General features: G+C 54.0%; 7 protein-coding genes across 7 annotated transcripts; 3 read left to right on the top strand and 4 right to left on the bottom strand.

Moving 5' to 3' along the window:
- Positions 1 to 467: 467 nt before the first annotated feature.
- Positions 468 to 3,362, bottom strand: PODANS_5_4310 (uncharacterized protein; the record flags this gene model as incomplete). The annotated part of the gene is made up of 1 exon (XM_001904947.1): positions 468 to 3,362. One exon carries the CDS (start codon positions 3,360 to 3,362, stop codon positions 468 to 470), a length of 2,895 nt encoding a protein of 964 aa, XP_001904982.1.
- A 469-nt stretch (positions 3,363 to 3,831) lies between these two features.
- Positions 3,832 to 5,037, bottom strand: PODANS_5_4300 (uncharacterized protein; the record flags this gene model as incomplete). Its single annotated transcript, XM_001904946.1, has 3 exons — positions 3,832 to 4,761; positions 4,818 to 4,898; positions 4,954 to 5,037. The coding sequence occupies 3 exons, from the start codon at positions 5,035 to 5,037 to the stop codon at positions 3,832 to 3,834; spliced, it is 1,095 nt and encodes a 364-aa protein (XP_001904981.1).
- Positions 5,038 to 6,835: 1,798 nt separating this feature from the next.
- On the top strand, positions 6,836 to 8,519 carry PODANS_5_4290 (uncharacterized protein; the record flags this gene model as incomplete). The annotated part of the gene is made up of 2 exons (XM_001904945.1): positions 6,836 to 7,529; positions 7,591 to 8,519. 2 exons carry the CDS (start codon positions 6,836 to 6,838, stop codon positions 8,517 to 8,519), a joined length of 1,623 nt encoding a protein of 540 aa, XP_001904980.1.
- Positions 8,520 to 9,298: 779 nt separating this feature from the next.
- PODANS_5_4280 (uncharacterized protein) lies at positions 9,299 to 10,576 on the bottom strand (the record flags this gene model as incomplete). Its single annotated transcript, XM_001904944.1, has 1 exon — positions 9,299 to 10,576. The coding sequence occupies one exon, from the start codon at positions 10,574 to 10,576 to the stop codon at positions 9,299 to 9,301; it is 1,278 nt and encodes a 425-aa protein (XP_001904979.1).
- Positions 10,577 to 11,769: 1,193 nt separating this feature from the next.
- Positions 11,770 to 12,747, top strand: PODANS_5_4270 (uncharacterized protein; the record flags this gene model as incomplete). The annotated part of the gene is made up of 4 exons (XM_001904943.1): positions 11,770 to 11,782; positions 11,846 to 11,982; positions 12,049 to 12,501; positions 12,559 to 12,747. 4 exons carry the CDS (start codon positions 11,770 to 11,772, stop codon positions 12,745 to 12,747), a joined length of 792 nt encoding a protein of 263 aa, XP_001904978.1.
- A 1,350-nt stretch (positions 12,748 to 14,097) lies between these two features.
- PODANS_5_4260 (uncharacterized protein) lies at positions 14,098 to 16,088 on the top strand (the record flags this gene model as incomplete). The annotated part of the gene is made up of 2 exons (XM_001904942.1): positions 14,098 to 14,505; positions 14,562 to 16,088. 2 exons carry the CDS (start codon positions 14,098 to 14,100, stop codon positions 16,086 to 16,088), a joined length of 1,935 nt encoding a protein of 644 aa, XP_001904977.1.
- Positions 16,089 to 16,947: 859 nt separating this feature from the next.
- On the bottom strand, positions 16,948 to 20,610 carry PODANS_5_4250 (uncharacterized protein; the record flags this gene model as incomplete). Its single annotated transcript, XM_001904941.1, has 2 exons — positions 16,948 to 18,116; positions 18,171 to 20,610. 2 exons carry the CDS (start codon positions 20,608 to 20,610, stop codon positions 16,948 to 16,950), a joined length of 3,609 nt encoding a protein of 1,202 aa, XP_001904976.1.
- Positions 20,611 to 21,640: the final 1,030 nt, after the last annotated feature.

Here is a 21,640-nt window from a genome sequence, read left to right as displayed (position 1 = left end):
AACAGACCTAGTTCAAAGTCAGCGGGTCGGCTATGAGTATTTGCTGGGAGCGGATATGCTAGACTTTTCTGGGCAAGCGTTTCTGTATGGTTTGTAAGAAGCCAGGATTGGGTTGGTCGGAGTTTGTTTTGGTATTAGGTTGACTGTCTACGGGCCTGCAGGCAGCGGTGATGATAGGAATGCAAATGAGAGTCAGATGTAGTGACATCTCTCAATGGCTACACTTGGATTCAACCGGGGAATATGACCTCTCGGGTGTCTGGCCTTTCTATTCGGTAGGTATAGTTTGGTCAGGCCACCAGATACGTCATCACAAGCCAAGCAATAGGTGCAAGATTCACAAAAGACAAGCTTTCAAGGAAAACACACCAAATACATTGTACACCATGCTCCAGAGCATGCTAACTACCTACCTTGCCCCTAAACTCCTATCAACGAATTTCAAAACGTGCAAAAAAGAAAACAAATCACCCCACCTCCTTACCCTTCCCTTCATCCTCGTCCTCCTCCCCCTTTTTCTTGTCCTCCTCCCCCTCACCTTTCCCCACCCCCTCAACAAACCCATTCCCAACCTCCAACCCACCTCCGAACCCCAAAACTACCCTCTCCCCCGGATTCCACCCCCCCCTCAACTCCCACAACTTCACCACCCCCCTCTGCCCAACCCTATGCACCCGCCCAAAAACCTGCCTCCCCTCCCTCCTCGTCCACGTCGGCCCCGTCAAAACCAAATACCCCGCCCTCTGCAGATTAAACCCTGTCCCACAAACCCCCGTCGGCGCAACCAGCACATTCGGCGCCGCGTTCCCCACCTCCAAAAACTTGTCAATCACCCTCTGCCTCTCCAGACTAGTCATATTCCCATGAACATAAACCGGCTTCACCCCTTCCGGCTCAGGGTTAGTAAGCCACAGAAACAGCAGAAGCGATTCTGCCTCGAGGGGGGAGAATAAAACCAGCTTTTTGCAGGAGGAGGGCTCCCCTGGGATTTTTGTCTTGTCGTTGACCATCTGGGTGATGATGGAGGAGATGGTGGCGAGCTTTGGGGAGAGGAGGGTGAAGGAGGGGAGGTGAGGGAAGTAGGGTGTTTTGGAGGGGTTGCCGGAGGCGGTGGTGAGGAAGGTGGATACCTCCTCGGGGGAAAAGGTGAAATTTGTTGTGGTGCTGGCGATGGAGGGGAAGGTTCCGCATAACCGGAGTTTGAGTAGGAGGTCTGGGCCGGTGGTGGGGGGTTTGAGGTTTGCGGTGGGGGGGATGGTGGTGGAGGCGAGGGATTGGAGGGGGGGGATGTGGCATGAGGGAAGGGTGTGGTCGATGATGTTGACTTTGAGTTTGCCGAGGTAGGTTAGTTTGGTGGATTGGAAGGTGTCGGTTGCTAGGCGGCGGACCATCAGTTGGGTGAGGAGCTTGTCGAGGCGGTGGTAGTATTCGTTGATTTTGGTTTGGGTAAAGGGAGATCCTTGGGTGGTGGAGGTAGTGTAGGAGTCGAAGAGTTTGATGCACTCGTCGAGGTGGGCGACGGTGGCGGATGATAAGGGGTGGTTGGGTTTGCTCCAGATTTGAGGTCGTTCGAGGACTTCAAGGGCAGAGCGGAGGTCGGAGGGGGAGTTCTCGAAGGGTGTGCCAGACACAAAATAAACCAGAGGAATGAGTCGCTTGTTATTGATACTGGAAATCCTAAGATGCTTGAGCCAGGCAGTGACGCGGTTGACCTCGCCAGAGGAGGCAGCGTATTGGTGAAACTCGTCCAGCATGACGATTCCGGGAGTGAAGGTGGTCTTGCTCTTGGCGAACTCGGCTCCCAGCTTGTGGATTGACTCCGGAGAGACGACAATGACAAAGTCGCTCTGGGCTGTGGCATTACCACTCCGCAGAGACGCGAGCTCGGCAGAGGTCAACTTGGATTCCTTGTCAGTCATGTGAATGTCAGTGCCGTAACCACGGACTCTGATGACCTTGCCGTCCAGTTTGGTCTTCGCGTCCTTGACCATGGGTCCGCAGTTTGTTGCCGGCGCAATAATGACATTGGGTCCATCGGGAAGACGATCGGCCAGGTTTCTGGTAAGTTCGTTGTAGCAATAGCATTTGAACCCCCATTTCTGATCATAAAGGCAGGATCGAGCATCTTTTGAGTTCTTGGCGTTATGTTTGTTAGCCGGTCCTTTCTTGACAGCTTTCCCCTTGGCCGATGGACTCCAAAACTCAGTAACATCAGCCTTACATCGCCGAAGGTTGTGAGCCAGAAGGAGAACACCAAACATCTCTTGTGTCTTTCCCAAACCTTGCTCATCCGCCAGAAACCCACCCCTGACATCATTCAGAACAAAATTAAGGAGATTGTAGACGCCCATGAGCTGGTAGTCGAACAAACCAACAGTCATGCCGGGAAGCTTTTTGACGGGAACACGGGTGCTGTGAGTGGCCGAGGACGCCTTGATGGCGAGCTGTCTCCTGTACTCCTCCGCATGGACGCCGAAGAATTCAAGACAAGAGTTCCATTCGCGTTCCGTATCGCCATCATTATAGGCCCCGAGGCTGTCATCAATGATATCACGGTAGTTTGCGCCGTAATCCGGATCCTCGGTGGTAGTGATCTGGTAACTGTCCACATTTGGCTCAGCCTTTTCGTCATGTTTCTCGGGAGAGGCACGAGGGCTCGAGATAATCGGTGATTCAGTGGTTGCGATATTGAATGTTTCGGTAGCAGACACAATGCTCGTGGTAACGCTTCTCGGGGAGCTGGGCGGGGTGTTTTCAAAGAACCTGTCGGGAAGAAAATACCAAGGACTGATGACCTCGTGGGTATACTCTCTCTTAGACAGAAACCCCGGCTTAGGAAGACCGGTAGGATATTTGGCGTGGCGCTGACGGAACTTCATGTCCCAGTACTCGCTCTCTGTGATGAAGTCAAGCTCAAGAGCCATCTCAGGAAAGTCATCCCAGTCTGAGAAATTCGGCTGGTCAGGTTCCTCAAAAGACTCCTTGGAGGGTGGTGTTACTGCTGACAAGACCGCTCTGTTGTATTCTTCCTCCTCGATAGTATTGGATGGCTCGAGGGAGGAAGAGGGCTCGTCTGTGACGGGTGGCTTATCACTCCCTCCAATTCTCCAAAGATCATTGGGGAGATCTTCCAAATCAGGTCGAAATTCCATCTCGACATATCGATCATCTTCTTCGCTGCAAGCAATCTGAATCAGTAGTTGTTCCCAGTCAGATCTATATTCCAGATCCTTCTCCTCGCCATTCTGAATGACAAAGAGCTTGTGCAGGATGGGATCATAGCCAAGCTGTCGGTTCATCCAATTCTTGAGGCGTGCAAAAGACTTGGGTAAGGGTTCTTGTCCGGTTCTCGAGCTGTTCATAGTTGATATCTGCTACAGTGTGTAACAGAAAACATTCAACAGGCTTGACGGATGCGTCATCGCGGTTAATAAGCAGAATGGTGTTGTACAGCCTTATCCAGACAGGCACGGCCGCGTTGGTGGGCTTTGAGGTAGAAGCCATTGTTGTAAAGGGGGTCACTTCCAGAGTGAAAAAGAGTGGTAAAGAGGCTTGTGGTCTGAAAACCAACTGATATCGTGATTTGCTTCGTTTTAATACAAATATTCACTAGATGAGGACTGTACCGAACAATTACAGTCCGGAAGAACCATGTTCATCTGCAATGGTGGCGAGCTGAAACAATCCAACTGGAGGCACCACCCAGAATGTCCTTGAGCTGGAGTCAAAGAACCCCCCACTAAGCCCTTGTGAGATTGTCCAAACAAAGGAAGCCCCGTGCTTCTGTACTTAGTACCAGGCCGCAACATCTTTGTTATGGTCTTTTTACACTTAGTTCCGATACTTGAGGTCAGGCGTCAGCCCAGGAATAGCATCCAACCCTACAGACATGGTCAGCATTGCCCGTGCAACGTCATTCTGGGACTGGAAGAGAGGTAGAAGCTTACAGCCATCAATCTTCTCGCGCACATGGAGAGGGCCTATGCATTTGTTTCCCGTGGCTAAGCTCTGAGACTTGAGCTGTGGGCACCTATCGCAATTGGAGTCCATGGCAATTTGCAAAGCATTGTCTTTCCAGCCAAAAACATAATCACCGTGATTTCCGAACCCAGTCTCGTCGCCCTGGCTCCAGACAAATGGCTGGCTGCCATCTTCGGGCCATAGGTCCTTTGCATTGAACTTGGATGTGTCCCAAATAACTTCAAAGAAGAGCTGTGGAATCTTGACGGGGTGAGATGCCGGGCATGGGCCATTGTTCTCGAAGGTACCAGATGCAGGGTAGGCAACATGTGCCATGTGGTCGGGCGTGTCGAGATTCTTGCCATCCCAGCAAGTTGGAAATCGGACATTTGACATGATTCCTGCCGGGCAAGGCCGCTTGGGCATATCGAGCGTCTCTCCAGTGCGGGTCAGAATGTTTTGCAGACATGTGTATGTAAGTTGTCGGAATCTCGAGGCTTCTTCGCGGGTGCGGTATTCTTGTTTGCCGATCAGCATTCGGAAACCAGGTCTGAAAGCCGTGACGGTGCCCGGCCCCCCACGGCCAGTGAAGAAGGGCGTGTAATAGACCGTCATGCCACCATTGGCAGCTTCAAACCCCATATTTGGCTTTTGCGGCACCCGAATAAACGACCCATTCCGAGCACGGAAGTAGAGGATGGCTGTCCAGTAATTGGAAAAGTCGTCGGCGAAGGTGCAAGTGGTGCATGTCGCCTGAGAGGGAGGTGGTGTTGCTGGATCCATCGTGACGTTGAATGCATTCTACCAACCAGTCAGTCTTTGCTTTTATTCGAGGGTTGATATCAGGACCAACATACGCCTCCGACGATTTGGTGAAGATGTGGAGATGGAGCCATTCCAGGATTGACCAAGCTAAGGGGCACAGATTCGTGGTCAGTCTGGGATCGCTAGGTATTCAACGAAACGAGGGGCTCACGGGTCAAGTCGCTCAACCACGAGCTGCGAGCATGAGAAGCGTAGCAGGGCGCTTGCCGTCGACGCTGTCAGCGCCACGGCTGCAAGGAAACGTATGTGCATGTTGGAGGTGCCGCGACTCAGTCTCTGTGGTTGTCGATGTCAACAACGACAAGAATGAAAGAGTCGGAAGGCATGGCTAAATGTCATGGCCAAGGGGGCAAAGTTTGGTGATGTCGCCGCTGGAGGTGTGCTGGATTCATTTGAAATTTTTGGCTGATCTTGTCTATTTTGGAGGTCAATATAGAGAGGTCGTCTAACTTGGAGCCGGTACTCCAAGGCCAGTCATCTGATTGATGGATAAGTTGGTCGGCATGGCTGCTGCCGCATTGCTTCTCGGCACTGGGGAGTACCGGCAAATGAGTCCAGGAAGAAATAGATTCATAGCAAATGGGGCTGATAATTGCTTGCATATAGTTGCCTGTCCGGATCCCGGATCTGTGCCGAAACTTGGGTGAGCTTGGTTCGCCAATTGTGGTCTATTTCGTAAGCGGGGAGATCATGAAAAGACAATCCAAACCTGAACAAAACGTCCAAAGCTTATTAGTTGAAAATAAATGTGGTTTGTGCGTTTGTACGAGCGTGCCTGCCTGAGAGGTTGAGAACTCCTTCCCAACTTCAAGCTTTCAGATAGGCAGCAGTCCATGGTTGGGTCGGCTGTATGGAGCGGAACTTTCCGCACACACATCTGCTCTTGAATATTTCTACACTGTCGTTTTCATTTTCCGTGGTCTATTTTCCAAGCAACATCACACAGGCCACGAGATATCACGACGTTGAAGACCTCGAGAGATCAACTCGACTAATCCAGTCAAGTCAACAGCCGGTTGGCAGCTGCCCGCCTGAGATACGATAACCAACCTCCACTACACAGTCCAAAATATCCCCCCTTATGCGCAAGATTGCAATCCTTCATTAAACATCGTGTTCGGTATGCACACGATGCACAAGCCGTCGAGAATTCGTCGCAGCAAAATCCCAATTGGTCGTGCTGCATCCAAGACCTCACTAATTAATGGCCTGTGCGTGAACACCTCGCAGAACGCCAAGCCATTTGGACACCACGCTTACGGAAAAAGCACAGATGCTCATCACCGACCACAGTTGCCCTACAGCGTGTGATTCATCCCAAGACGAAACGTTGAACTGTCACTCGTTGGATCGCCGCCGTTGTCGTTGCATTAACGTTCCCGCTGTCATCCACCTCCAACGATGTCCGAGAACAGAGCCTCCCCAAAGATCCAGGGGTAATAAACGGGCAATGTGAGACGAGAGTCCAAGCTCCGACACTTACACGCCATGCCCCGTGCTCCACCACACCCTTTCTTTCTGGGGAACATCGCGCACAGCATTGGCGGCCCGCGAATACGCACCTGTGGAGTTGGTGTCGTGCTTGGTGGGACGCCTGTCCTTGTCATTTGCAATCTTTGCTTCCATTTGTCCTCAACCCTGCAAACAGCTACGTAAATCACGCAGGAATCGGGTCAAGGTAGCTACAGAAGGGGACTTTTTGGGGGGGCGGGGGGTGATGGTATGCTACATACCATGTGTCGATCGTCCGGCTGCTGTGGGATCGCCATCAATCGTCTCGTTTTTTGTTCGCCGTCCTCGGGTTGTGGGAGAGTCCGGGGAATCCATGATATGAACGGCTCACCCAATATCTCGGGCAGCCATCCCGCCTTGCCCCAGATTTTTCTCCCCGGACTGGCTTTCTCTTGTTGATCGTTCCCCCCTTGCACCCCACCCACTGGCAGATGAGGCAGCCGTTGAGCGGAACCGCCGTCGTCGGGTAGTTTGTTGTTGTTGCTGTCCTCGCCGTTGCCAGCGCCATCTTCTGCGAAGCTGGCGTGCTGCGACTCTGATGTCGCACTTTACCGCCACCATAACGACGACCGACTTGACGTCATATTCCCATGAGCCCACGACAACGCATGGCTCGACCAAGGTAGCACGGGGTGAGGCGGAAACGCCAGGGTTCAAGGTCAAGCAGACGGTGGATTATGGGCACCAGATCAACTTTACCATTTGGTTTTTGACTGCCTTGTCGGCGGCCTTTCTGGCACTGAGGGTGTACTCCAAGTCTTTGAGGCATCGAGGGTTGTGGTGGGATGATCATGTTCTTATTGCTTCGTGGGTGAGTGGTGTCCTTTCCTATCCCCTACCCAGCAGCTATCTGACAATGCCACAGATAGCACTTGCCTTGTCTTGTGCCTTCGTCTCCGTCTCTGTCACCTACGGTTTTGGTCGGTCACTCTCGCTCTTCAACTTCAAGAACCTCAACATCTATCTGTTATACTGTAACTTGGCCGGCACCTTCTCCATCTTGGCCGCTTGTTGGAGCAAGACCTCGTTTGCCATCACCATCTTGCGCATATCAAACGGATGGATGAAGTGGCTGGTCTGGTTCATCATCGTGACGGTTAACCTCTCGCTCGGGGTGGCGATTGCGCTCACGTGGGGGCAGTGCACGCCAATTGCAAAGATCTGGCAGCCAAATCTGGAGGGAAGTTGCTGGTCCAAGCATTACCAGGTTAGGTATAACATCTTTACGGCCAGTAAGTCGAGTCTCCGATTGCACCAAAAGAAGGGACTTACGTTTGGCTGACATGCTTTCAGTCTACTCTGGCGCAATGGATATTGTTCTCGCCTTGCTCCCCTGGAGGATCATCTGGAAGCTCACCATGAACAAGAAGGAGAAGTTTGGCGTCCTCGTCGCCATGAGCATGGGTGTTTTTGCCGGCGTCACCTCCATCATCAAGATAACACAGCTTCCCTCCATCTCCGACGCGTCGTTTACCGAGTCCACGACCCAGCTCGCCATTCTGGCCGCAGCCGAGGGTGCAATCACCATCGTTGCCGCTTCGATTCCTATACTCCGCGCTCTGCTCAAGCACAACGGCCCCCCGCCCGGCCCGGCAGAGTTTTATCACGATATTTACACCGGTTCTTCCAACGCGCAGGGCACAGGTCGCAGCTCGACGGTCATCAGCTCCCAGGGACATCGTCGCAATGAATCCAGTTGGAGCCGGGCGAGTCGAGTCAGCAGTAACAAAGAAACCAATGTCGGAGGTTCTTCTGGGCGGCCGGGGAGCAGGTCAGGGTCCGTCATCAGGTTGTCACGACTGTCGAGGTTTAGTGGGTTCAGTGCTGGGATGTTTAACCCGAATGGGTACCCCAGTGGGAGTAGGGGGTCGTCGATACGGGGCTCCATGTCGAGGAGCAGGAGTAGGATACGATCGAGGAACCAGAGCACGAATTCTTTTGGGAGTGTCGAGGCAGGGGATGAATTTGAGCCGCCGCCTGGGAAGATCATCCAGACGGAAGAGGTCAGCGTGGAGTATGAAGTGAATGACAGGATGGGGATGCCGAGTGTGCCGTTGCCAAATAGGCTGATGCCGGATGATCTGCCGGATCTACCTATGCCAGCGGCAGTGCAGATGACTACGGCAGAGGTGCAAGGGCAGACGTTGCATCATTATCATCAAAGGATGGACTCTGTGCCGAGTGATAGGCAGTGGATGGGGGCAGCGGGGAGAATTGTGTAGGTTCGCATGGGGCATGAGTTTCGGGGTCTTCGTTTTGGTTTCGGGTTGGGAACGGTTGGTAAGGGAAGGTTTGGAGCATCTTGCATTCGTCTTGGTCGTTCTTTCGTTTTTGTTTTGGGTGCTGACGGTCATGACCTTGGGATACCCGGTTTATTCATGTTGCGAGCGTTGATTATGTGTAGCGTTGAGGTTTGGGATGGGGTCGCCTGTTCAAAATATTATGTCGTTTAATCAATGATGTTTTTTTCTTGTTGCCTGCGACTTTTGCGCGGACTGCCCTGGCATTGAACTGGCAGCTGTTCTTGTATCAGATAGTACGAGGTTCCTGTGAACCCAAGGCTTTGAGACCAGTCCACTGGTTATGAACATGATGATGAAGATAAAAATCAATTATCAGATAATGAACTTGATGAAGTCGATTGCCGAGGTAGTCAATAATAGACTGTGAGAAGAAAAGAGGGCAAAACGCTCACCGACGTTGGCCGGTTACGAAAACCCAGAGGTTTTAACCAAGAATCGAACGGTGGGCGTCTCGGGGCTACGGGGCTACGGTGAGCCCCGGCGGGGGACAGCCCCAATACCCTGACCACTTGACCACGAGGTTGTTGTGGAGGGTACTGGGGCTGGTTGAATGATGTGTTTTTGACCTGGTATATAAACCATGGTTCTGCCCCTATGGACCGCGACTGTCTTTGCATCATTACTGTCACCGACTTTTTCTCCAACTCCCCATTAACTTCTCCAACTCAGGTAAATTTAACATTCTAACCAAATCTATCTCACAACCTCCCCTCCTTTACCAACCCCTCCCTCACCCTCTCATACCTCTCCTCAGCATCCCTCTCCGAATCAAAATCCAGTATCCACCCCTCCCGCTTCAAATGCAACACCTCCGGCTCCTTCCAAATGACATCCCAATCCGCCTTATGCCACTGCTCCCTCGTCGTAACCCCAGTCTTTTGCACCCGATGCACCCGCTCATACCTCAAACCCTCCCACACCCTCACCGCCTCCTTCACCTTTGTCCCATCCCCCTTGATCCTATCAAGACAAACCGCCAGCACCACCCCATCCTCCATAGCCTGACTCGCCCCCTGAATCGACGTCGGCAAAAAAGGGTGCGCCGCGTCCCCGACAAGTATCGTCCTCCCCTCCGGTGAGACAAACGTAGGCAAGGGATCGCGAAAGACAAGCTTATAGTCAAACAGTCTCTCCTCGGGAGTAGCCTTGACCAGTTCCTTCACGACCGGATCCCAGTTTTGGAGGAGCGAAAGCGCGGCTGGTTTCGAACCGGGGAATTGCCATGATTCGGATATGTCGGATGTGTCGACGTGGGTGCACACCCAGGAGATTTCTTTGCCGTTCTTGATGCTCGCCGCTAAAAAATGGACGTCGGTGCCGATCCAGGCGTTGTGGGTGTCGCCTCTTGAGACGAGGTGGGATGTTAAGGGGGAAGAAAAAAAAGAAAGGGGGGTGGGGAACCAAGACCGGAAGACGGCGTAGCCTGAGGGGAGGGGGTGGTCTTCTTCCCCAAGGATGAGGGTTCTGGCTTTGGAACGGACGCCTTCGGCTGCGATGACGAGGTCTGCGGTGTGAGCTTCCCCTGAGGAGGTGACAACCCCTGCGTGGGACGGGGTTTCAAAGTATTTTGTCACTGTCACCCCCAACCGGATGGGGATCCCGAGGGAGAGGGCGTGGGAGTAGACTAAAGAGTGGATTTCCCCTCTGTGGCCGTTTATTCTCTCACCCCAGGCGAGGTGTTCTTCTTTGAAGGATTGGGTTGTCACAAAACGGCCGGAGGAGTCGTGGAAGTGGACTTGGTCGGCTTTGTGGATGATGGGGGAGAGGAGGTCGGGGAGGTTGCCCCAGTTGGTGAAGATGCGGGAGGAGTTTTGGCCAAAGGAGATTATGTCGCCTAGGGGGGAGAGGGAGGGGGATTTTTCGAAGAGGACGAGGTTGGTGAGGCCTTTGCGGTGGCATTCGATTGCGGCAGTGAGGCCGGCGAAACCGGCGCCGATGATGATGATGGAGAGCGGGGGGGAGGAGGGGGGTGTCATGTTGGGGATGGTCCATTTTCAAGTGGAGATGAGGGAAGGATGGTGGTTTTAAGAGCAGTGATTGCTGACATTATACCTTGGTGATGGATGGGCTAATTAACAAGTACCGAGAGATGGTGCTGGACATTGCAACTGCATGCTATTACCCCGCATGAGATTGGGTTGGATCACCACTCAGTGCCTCGAGTTGGAGTCTGTCGGCGCCGGGTATTGATTTGCAGAAGCACGTCAGCCGGGATGTGAGCAAAAGCCAGAGAAGACTTTGATATGACCAGATTTCTGCCCTTCTGTTATCATACTGTGGTTGTTAAAGCCTAGAGGGCAGCCCTGTACCTTTGCCATACATCCCCCCAGAAGTGACGGTCCCAGACTATGATACCAGTATATGATGCATCTTAGATTACTGTAAAATCAAGACCTGGTCTGGTTGACCGTTAGGCCAACAGCTTCGACGTCGTCGTTGGCGGAGCCCGGGCAGGTCACGTGCGGCTGCAACCAAAGCGGTGCGATTCTGACTGCCGTTGCAATTCGGGGAATTGATTGGCTCTGACGGGCCAGGCCGGACAGGGATCGACGCCAGCAAGGCCGAGCTCCCCACCTTTTCTTTCCAGCCACGCGCCTCATGCGAACGTTTTCAACCACATCAGCCTTGAACGCCCTGAGCCACCATCAAGTTTGATACCTCACTAACTTTTGCGCAAACGTCGTCTTTCGCTGCTCTCTCCCCCCCCCCCCCCCCTCTCTCTCTCTCTCGCTCTGTCTTGTGTCTGCTTTTTACTCTTGCTACCCTGTTCCTTTTTGTTCCTCTTTCCTTTGTCTAGTAGGTATACTTGTCCCGACGCCCCGACGCCCATCATCCCAGCGCCTTCATTTTCCCCAGAGGGTCCACCAAGCAGCCTCTAAAGACATCTTCTCCACCCACACACACAATCCTTCCCTCGTTGGCCTTGTCACTGGCCCATCGCGACGACGACACACAGCGCGCACTCCACAGCACAGCGCCTCTCTCTCAATCGCAGAGCTCAGTTTGCCTTTGATCCAAGCTCAAGATCTCAGCGCTGCCTTTTTCGTCTCGTTCCTCTGCCTGCCGCTGGCCTTTCGGCAAAACCACGTCACGCGGCACCTGATCTTCTTCCATTCTTCCATCCCCAACCTCCAAAGCATCAATTGATGCGCCTTGCGACACCGACACAATGTCAGCACCATGTACGAATATTCAGGAGCTTTTCCACCCCATGCCGCTCTCTTTGCTGACCCGTTTGCTTCCAGTGACGGATGAGGAGACCACAGAGTACAGCCGAATCATTGACGGCATCCTCGCCGCCGCCGACCTCCAGACAGTTACCAGGAAAAAGATTCGCCAAGGACTAGAGGCTGCGATTGAGAAGGATCTGAGCGATCAGAAAGTGCGTTTACTCCTGGTCCCGGCGCAAAAGCTGGCACTGGTTTCTAACTTTGTGCCCCTCCACTAGGAAGCAATCAAGAAGCTCATAGAAGCGCGTTTCGACGCCGTATCCGCCAACAATGCCGATGCAACGCCTCCCGAAACGAATGGTTATTCTCCAGAGGATGGAGGCGAGGATGGAGGCGAGGATGGAGAGATCCAAGTCTCGCTGCAGCCGGCCAAGAAAAAGGTGAAGCGCGAGAGCTCCAGTGAGGATGCTGACCGTCGCCTCGCCGCCGAACTTCAGGCTCAAGAGAACGCACTTTCAAGAGCCCGTGTCACGCGCGGAGCTGGCACCACGAAACCAAAAGCAAAGCCCAAGGCCAAGGCTGCCAAGAATAAGAGCGCCAAACGCGTGAGGTCCGATGATGACAGCGAGGTCGAGGACGGCGAGGAAAAGCCAAAGAGAAAAGCCGGAGGAGGCTTTCAAAAGCCATTTAATCTCAGCGAGGCTCTTGCGGATGTGTGTGGCGAGCCACAGGTACGTTCCTTGCTTCCGCTACCCCTCGTACGTCCCCCACATTAACGAATAAAACAGTTGTCGCGCCCACAGGTGGTCAAGAAGCTCTGGGACCATATCAAAGCCAACGAGCTCCAGGACCCCAACGACAAACGCAACATTAACTGTGACGAAAAGCTGAGGGCTGTCTTCAGGCAGGACAAGATCAACATGTTCTCCATGAACAAGCTCTTGGGCAGCCAGCTCTACCCCATCGAGGAGGCCTAGAGGCGGACATGTTTTGGATTTTTTTCTTTTCCTTGTGAGGCAGGCGGGGCGCGCATAGCATATCGTCCTGAGATTGACCTTATTTCTCTTGGCTCAGGATTTATGCCTCGTTTATGGCTGGCATGGATACGGTTGGGCGTCTCGTGTTTACTTTACGGCATATTTCAGTCTTGTTTCTTTTTTACCCCGGACGACTTCGATCTTGGCCTGTGCTTTACTCGTCAGAGGGTTGGCTCACTGGATTCTGAAGGTTGAATGGGACACACCAGGCATAGGATGGTTAACGGGATTGGAGCACAAATATTTTTTCCGGCGTCGTATGGATCTGGCGCTTGGCTCACATTCCATGGTCTTTGTTTACACCCCTTCGAGCCTGATTTTCTATGATTTGTTGAAGCGGAAAATAGCGACAGTTCAGCGGGACAAGCTCGGGGATCACATGGGTACTTTTGGACGTGGTAAAAACGTCCGGGTCGGGTGTGTCTGAGTGGAACAACCGTTGAACTGTGTGAGGGGTTTGTTGCCGCCATTAGTAGGGTCAATGGCCAGCAAGGAGCAGGGAGGTGCTCTGAACATTGGCCATCTTGTTTACATGAATTACCATAGTGCTAATGTTGGAAGCGGTTGGCTTGAACAAACAGAGGATATGATGATTATTATCGGCAGGGTGCATTTCTGTGATATGGCGGCTGTACAAGTGCCACACCACACCACCAACGATGTTGCTGCGCCATGCCCTGGGACTCCCTCCTCTTGGTTCATCTGAATAGATATGATTAATACCTGCAGGCTGCAGGAGTGGGAGTGACTCTGCAAGGCTGAACTCCAGTCTTCCCCCAGATTACACTACCAAGGCTGTGGTTGGGTGAAGCTTTCAGGGGCAGAGCCCAGGCGAGTGACACATTCGCCGACGGTGGTTGGGGCCAATCAGAAGGCCGGCCAAACGCCGGTTAGATCCGTTTGAGACCCGCTTGGCGGGGCACCCCTCCAATGACGCCAATGAAACCCCAAAAAGTTGAGCAAACGTGGAATCTGCGGGAAGCTTTGAAATGCATGAAGCTCTCCTCGCCGCCGGCCTTCAAAGTACTCGCCCCCCCACTGTCTCTCTGTTTTGATTCTCGAACTCGACCTGCATACCATCTCGTCGTGATTGCGATTGCCTTCCTGCTCTTCTCCTGCACCTACTTTGTACCTCTCCGCTCCATATCTAAAGCAGAACAGCACCAGCTCCGATAGACATCCGGCCTGGAAGACCCCGCGATTTCCAGATATCTGTCGCAGCGAGTCAAGCTCCGGACACCGATTAGAACCACCCTCGATCCAATCCTTATAGACACCTACCAGACCGATATGGCTGACGGAGCTGCTCCTACTGGCGATAACCAGGCACCCAGCGGACCTAGAGGCGACGGCAACAGAGGCAGAGGCAGAGGTCGTGGCGGTAGGGGCCGTGGGAGGGGAGACCACTCTCGCGGTAGAGGGCGTGGTGGTGGAGGAGGACGAGGAGGAGGCGCCGGACACCACCGTTCTGGAAACACGGCCACCACAGATCCAGCTTCGCAGGAACCAAAGAAGGCCCCCAACTTCAAAAAGACCGAAGCTCTAGACGGCCAGGCCGACGACAATGCCGAAACCTGCTTCATTTGCGCCAACCCCATCACCCATTTCTCTGTTGCTCCCTGCAACCACACCACATGTCACATCTGTTCTTTGCGGTTGAGAGCGCTCTACAAGAGCAAGGATTGTCCCCATTGCAGGGTGAGAAGCGCTAGCGTGGATGATTTGGGAGAACATGAGCTAACCTACCTGCGCAGACATCATCGCCATATGTTATCTTCACCGACGACGGAACCAAGCGCTTCGAGGACTACACGGCCAAGGACATCACCAGCACAGATGACAACATTGGTATTAAATACGCCGGGGAGGAGATTGTGGGAGATACCATTCTTTTGCTGAGGTTCAATTGCCCGGATTCCGAGTGCGACTTTGCTGGTCTGGGTTGGCAGGACCTGCATCAACACGTCCGCAATGTGCACCACATGAAGATGTGCGACTTGTGCACACGGAACAAGAAGGTCTTTACACATGAGCACGAACTGTTTGCGGACAAGCAGCTCACCGAGCATATGCGCCATGGCGACGACAAGCCCGGCGCGGCCGACCAGACCGGCTTCAGGGGACATCCGCTGTGCGGCTTCTGCGGAGCTAGGTTCTACGATAGCGACAAGTTGTATGAGCATTGCCGCAACAAGCACGAGCGGTGTTTCTTGTGTGATAGGAGAGATTCAAGGCAGCCGCATTATTTCCTCGACTACGACGCACTTGAGCAGCATTTCAAGAAGGATCACTTTCTTTGCAACGATCGGGAATGTCTGGAGAAGAAGTTTGTTGTGTTCGAGTCTGAAATGGATCTCAAGGCCCATCAGCTTTCTGAGCATGGTGGGTCTGTAGGAAGCGGTAGAGATGCAAGGAGGGTAGACATGTCCAACTTTGACTTGCGCCAGAGATATGAGCAGGAGAGAGGGGCTCCCAGGGGCGGAAGAAATCAAGAGCGTCGGCGTGCGCCCGACCCTGCCAACGAGCCGATACCTGCCAGCTCCGCCCAGCCTCTGCGAAGAGATGAGATTGCCTTTCAGCGTCAGATGGCGATACAATCCGGCGCTGCTAACCGGGCACCGCCACCTGGCCCTGCTCCCGGCCCGTCTCGACCACCACCTCCAGCCATCACAGCCTCTCGTGCGGCTGCCGCTGCCACCACCGCACCCATCGACGCCATGGAAAACCTCTCCATAACCGACTGGTCATCTCTCACCCAGGAACAACGTGCCAGCTTGGCCCGCCACAACGCTGTTGTCGAGCGCGCGTCTAATCTCCTTGGCAACAACGAGAACAAGATTGCCACTTTTAGACAATACATCTCCAACTACAACCGCGGAAGCATGAACCCAACCCAGCTCATCGACGCCTTTGCTTCGTTGTTTGCCGACACCTCCTCCGACACGGCGTTGGGGACCCTGGTGAGGGAAGTAGCAGAGTTGTTTGAAGACAAGAAGAAGGGAGAGGGTCTCCGCGCGGCGTGGCAGAACAGGAGGGCGAGAACGCAGGACAGGGAGGAGGAGTATCCTTCCCTTCCGGGATTGGGGGGCATGCACGGCGCTACTACCTCGACGACAGGGTGGGCGACGGCTGCGGCGCCGACGAGAGTCACGCTTCACAACAATGGCGCTGCTGCTAACTCGAACCGGGTGTTGAAACTGAAGAATAGCACTAGGAGAGGGAGTGTGGGTAACGCGTCGGTGATGTCTTTTGCTTCGGCGTCGAGCGGTGGGGGGGGGTAGGGGTGTTGCTGCTTCTTCGGCAGCTGCGTTTCCTGCTCTTCCTTCTGCGTCGAGACCTGCGCCGGCACAGCCAAGTTGGACTGCTGGGGGGAGCAGCGCACCTCCGGCACCGAAGACCACGACTGCTAGTCACGTTGGGACGGGAGCGGTGAAGAGGGGGCCGCCGCCGCAGACGAACAGTAGTGATGCTTTTCCTGCTTTGCCTGCTGCTCCGAAGCCAAAGACCACTATTTTTGGGTATGGGAGGGGGGTGGTGAGGAGGGATTTTGGGGTGAGTAGGGATACTGGGTTTAGCTGGGGGGGGGGTGGTGGTGGTGGTGGTGCGGCAAGTGGAAGTGGAAACGCGGGAGGGGCAGGTGAGGAGGTGCAACAGCAGCAGGATGGTGGGCAGGGAGGGCAGGGAGGTAAGGGGAAGAAGGGGAAGAAGCAGGTTTTGGCTCATTGGGGCTGAGATCAGGTTGTAGGGAGGGGAGTTGTTAAGAGGGTGATATAAGGTTGACATTGCATATGGGGGTGTTTACGGTATGTGTGTGTAGCATTTTTGCATCTGCAAGATAAAAACAACAGCCATTTTGTCTTGTTTTATGTGACCACCACCTAGTTGCTTCTGATATTCGGATACATATACATGGTCGTTGATATAGTATGTTTCTTTATAAGCAACAAACTTGATCAACTCTAAACATCAAAATAGAGAGGCAGATCCTGGAAGCCAAAGACATATTACATAAACCTTCAAACTGTGCTACAAAAAACATTTATCAAAACCACCTCATACTTAAGAGATCACTGCACCACACACTCCCCTCCCCCAACCCCCAACCCCAGTCACCACGACCCCCTAAGGCACCACAACCCCCTAAGGCACCACAACCTCAGGCTCATAATATCCCCTGAACCGATTCCCCTCCCAAGCCCCAATCTCCCAAACCACATGCCAGCACTCGAGCAACAACATCGGAAACCTGCTCGACCAAAACTGCATGTACCCCTCCGGCAAGCTCCCCACCATCTTCTTGACATTCTCGGGCATATCCTCATAATGATTCTTTTTATTCCTCAACGCCCTCAACAAATCAAGCATCTTATCCCCCGTATACTTCCTCTGCTTGCCCAAACTATCCACAAACGGCTGCGGCAATTTCTTCAAAAAGTTCTGCCCTAGCCCAATAACCTCCTTGCTGCTCGCCTCCAGGGTAACAAGCGATGCAGAAGGTGGATCACGCGGTTCTTTTTCGAAGTGGTCAGAGACGTCGCACAAAAAGTCGAGGCGTTTCTTGGGGTCCCAAAAGAAAGGGTGGCCCATGACTTGCTTGGCTGTGGGGCGCTCCTTGGGGTCCGGGTTGAGCATCCAGTCGATTAGATGTTCTGCTTCGGCGGTTCTATCGCCCAAAACACTGAGGTCCTTGAGGCTTTTGGTGCCCTTGCGGATGTTGACCTCGCGCATGAAGCGGTCGCCGCAGTCGTAGGGGTGTTTGCCGCGGGTCAGCATGTAATAGTACACCAAGCCCAGCGAAAAGATGTCAATAGCACGAGTGACGCGGCGTGTGGACGACGGGGTGCCCTCCGGACCGGTGGCGTTGGACGTGGAATGGAAGCTGGAGCCCGGTTCGGCGAGAGCCATGGGGTGCGCGTGCGGTGGTGCGTCGTCGTCGATCAGAAGCTCGGGAGCGCGCCAGCCTGTGGTTCCTGCAGCGTGGGCGGTGGTGGCACCAAACGAGGACTGGGTGCCTTCCAGCTTCTTGCATAGACCGAAATCAGAGACCAGAATGCGCGGTCGGCCGTTTTTGCCCATGTTGACGAGGATGTTTTGAGGCTTGAGGTCGCGATGGACGATGCGCAACGAATGCAGATGGCTGATGCCATTGGCGATTTGCAAGAGGACGTTCTCCATGTGCATCTCGCCAGCTCTCGCCAGGGCGAGGTGGTTGTATGGTTTGGTAATGACATCGGCCAATGACGCCTCGCACAGCTCGAGGGCAATGTACAGAAACGAAGCACGCTGTTGCTGGGCAAAGTATCGAATCACTGTTTGGGTTAGCCACTAGCGCAAGGACAACAGCGGCAAAGAGTAAAACGTACCGTTGTAGTTGTCATCACTCTCGCGCAACAGCTTCGTTTCCTGGCTGGCAATCTCGTGAAACTGCACCAACATACGCTTCACAGCAACGGCACGACCATCCCACTTGCCAGAAAAGACAACGGTACCGTTGCTTCCTGTGCCCAGCTGATCGGCTTCGTTGACCTCGAGCCCGCCCATTCGAATGATGGAGCCGGAAACCTCGTCAGTGTTGCCGGAGACGGTCAAAATATCAGGCTCCAACGTCGGTGCGGGACGAAGCTGCTTCGCCTTGTTGACAGCCTCCTCCACGGACTCCTGCGGAGGGTCGTCATCTCGAGATCCTGAATTATCACCCTGCTCCTTGCTACCGTTTCCTTTTTGGTGTTTCTTACCACCACGACGGCCTCTGTGCGCCTTCTTCTTCTTAGGAGTTTCAGCAGCAACAGTGGCACCGTCAGTAACGGGGTTGGACGTGGGTGTGGACGCATCCAAAGCCGCAGGCTCAACGAGAGCGGGGACAGCAACGGGGATGGGTGTGGCGTCGCCGCCCGAAGCCACAATAGGTGTCTCGAGCTCTTCCTTTGGTGCACTGGGCTCGACTGGCACCGCCTGTGGGGCAGCAGCCTCCGGAGTCGTCGGCAGCTCTTCGATTTGAGGACTCGGTAGCACCTTGACTTCGAATTCGGGGTGGTGCGTCTTGGACGTCTGGCCATTCAGAAACCACTTGCGAATCGAGTCTTTAAAGTACACCGCCAGAAACAACAAGACGATGAACATGTTTTGAGGGCTGAACAACTCGGACACGGTGGTGTTGCCAAACTTGTCGATTTGCTCCTTTGCCGCGTGCAAAATGTCAGTGGACGCCGGTTCAGCCGGGGACAATGACTGAGGGACGTCCAGGTTGGGAGGAGACTCGATGCCCTCATGCTTGGGGGGCGCGTCGATCAACAGAGGCAAGCTGGCGACATCCTTGAAGGGGAGACTGCCGGGCTGAGCGACGGGGACTTGATGGACGCCAACCAGAGCCTTGGACATTTGGACTTCGTTGGGCCTGTCAACGGCTTTCCACCACTCTGCTTTGCCGATCTGTGCCGCCGGGGCCTGTGAAATCAAGGGATAACGGCTTTTGGACATGGCGTACCAACTGCCGGTCCCAGTTTGGTTGAGTAACACCTTTTCATCGTCGAAACCGGTGTTTTGCTGCCCAGGCAGTGGAGGATGGGGCAGAACAACACGGCGTGGCTTCTCGCCCGGTTTTGATTCCCCGCGCTGCAAGACATCAAAGACGCGAGCGATGGGCGAGTCGAGCGTGGACATGAACAACTGATCTGCCTTGCTGGAATACGCGATTCCGAAGAAACGCCCGTCGGGAGCACCGGTGATGTACGTTCGGTCCCTGCTGAACTGGTTCTGCTGGATCAGATCCCTGTCGCGAGTATTGGGGCCCCATTCGCTGTATTTGAGAGACGCAATGGGCCCGCTTCCTACACGGTGAATCACGACGGTGTATTCGGTGCGTCCCAGGGTGATGGTACCGCTGTGGCATGCCTCGTCCTCGTCGGTGAGGGCGTTCGGTTTGTAGCAACTCTCGTTATCCACCTGGTTGACAAAAACGCCACCAGAGCCGACCTCTTCCATGATGGCGCCTGTTGCGGCGTTGAAAGTGACCATGGTGGTTTTCTTGTCCCCGGTGTACATGATGCCCTCGTCCGGGTCACTGAGCGGGGAGAGATCTTCCACCACCTTTTTCATGGTCCAGGGCATCTTGGCGAGGCCGGTCCCTTCTTCGTTTGGCCTCCACAGATAGAGCTCCCCGTCGCGGGTGGGCTCCACCACCCATATGTAGTGATCAATGGGATCAAAGTCTTCGTCAAGAACGGAGCGGTTGGTACGAAAGTGACGGGTCTCGATCATGGGACTACCGGCCTTGAAGTGCCAGCGCTCCACGCCGGTTCTCCTGTCGCTGGCGTAGAGATCCCCATCGACGGTCGCCAGAAGAACAAAGTCTTCCACTTCCCACTCCTCCAGACGCCGCGCAATATGCTGCGAGAGTCCAGCTCCACGGTTGGGGCTGTCTTTTGATGGAGGAGGTGCTCGAACGGACAGGTCGGAGGAGTCCGGAGCAAAAGCTTGGGCGCGCACATCGTGAGCATTGTAGATGTTGTTGGTGTCGGTATCGCGGGATGGTGACAGCACGTCGGGCTCCCGGGTGACGGTGTTCTTGCGCCGTGCGTGGATGGCAGGCGTTTCGACGAGGGGCTCGGCCGTCAGGGCGGTCGAGGCTATGTTTTGAGCGACATGCTGGTGGTCGCCCTCGAGGGGAGATCGTAACCGGTCTGGCTGACGCTGATCGTGGCCCGAGTGCTGCTGCTGAGCATCGGCCAACTGGAGCAGAGGCAGGAAGATTACGGCGAGGGTTGCCCAGGTGTATTTGCGCTGGCCAGGAGGCCGTCGCAACATGTTGGGGACGTCAACGCGACTGACTCGGGGGTCGTTGTTGCTGCACGGCCGTCGAGGGTCGAGGTCGAGAGTGGATTCGGTCTACTGCAGGCGACCGACAACGGAGGAGGTCGACTTGTTTGGTCAAAGCTGGTAAAGGTCGTCGGCGTCGCTGTGTATAACACCTATTCAGTATGATGGCACGATGGGGAGCAAGGAGGAGCAAGGGCAAGGAGTAAGCAAGGTGAGGAGCGGATGGAGGGCTGTGGAAGCAATAAATGGAAGCAATTGGACACGCAAGAATGGCCCTGTTCCGGCTCGCCCTTCCTCGCCAAGAGCTGTTGACATGGATGTTAGGGCACGGGAACGAAGTGGGGTCCGGTTAGCGACAGACCTCCCCTGAAGTTATCAAGTGACATTTTCACCATCGTGGAGCAAAAACATTGACAAAGGAGCACCTTGATGACCTCGCTGTGATTTGATCGAGAATTTTGATAGCTTTTGAACTGTAATTCGAGTCTATATCAGAGCCACAAAACCTAATTTGCTGGTCATGCGTAAACTTACGCCTTCACCACCCCCACGTGGGCGAGGAAGTTAACGCCTTTGCTGAAAACAACCTAGCCAGGCAGCCAGTTCTGGGATGTCAGGTAACAGTAGGAAGCTTAAATTTGAACAGATCTCGTATCTCGATCAAAAAACACCATCAGATATAAAATATATGCCTAGCAATTAACTCAAGTCACGAGTCTTCCGGCAAGTCAGATGAGGGAGCTCCAGTGCGTGTAAGTGAAGAGTGACGATGGAGCAACTCAAATGTATCCCTCTAACAATTTTGAAACAGGCTGTGCGTCAATCTCGGCCGATGATTGGACAACCCGCCAAGACACTTGGTTACAAGTACCCCTCCATCAACAACAACAGCACAATCTGGTGCAATCCTCTGGCCGCCCTTGGGCTGGAGAGAGCGAGAGAGAGAGAAAAAAATTGGCGACGGCTAAAGTCATCCAAGTCGGACGCACACCATCTCGACCATCACACAGGCACAGGA

Source organism: Podospora anserina, chromosome 5, assembly GCF_000226545.1.
Source record: "Podospora anserina S mat+ genomic DNA chromosome 5, supercontig 4".
NCBI classification, from domain to species: Eukaryota; Fungi; Ascomycota; class Sordariomycetes; order Sordariales; family Podosporaceae; genus Podospora; species Podospora anserina.
The sequence above is the reverse complement of the archived record's forward strand: the minus strand, read 5'-3'. Positions and strand labels throughout refer to the sequence as shown.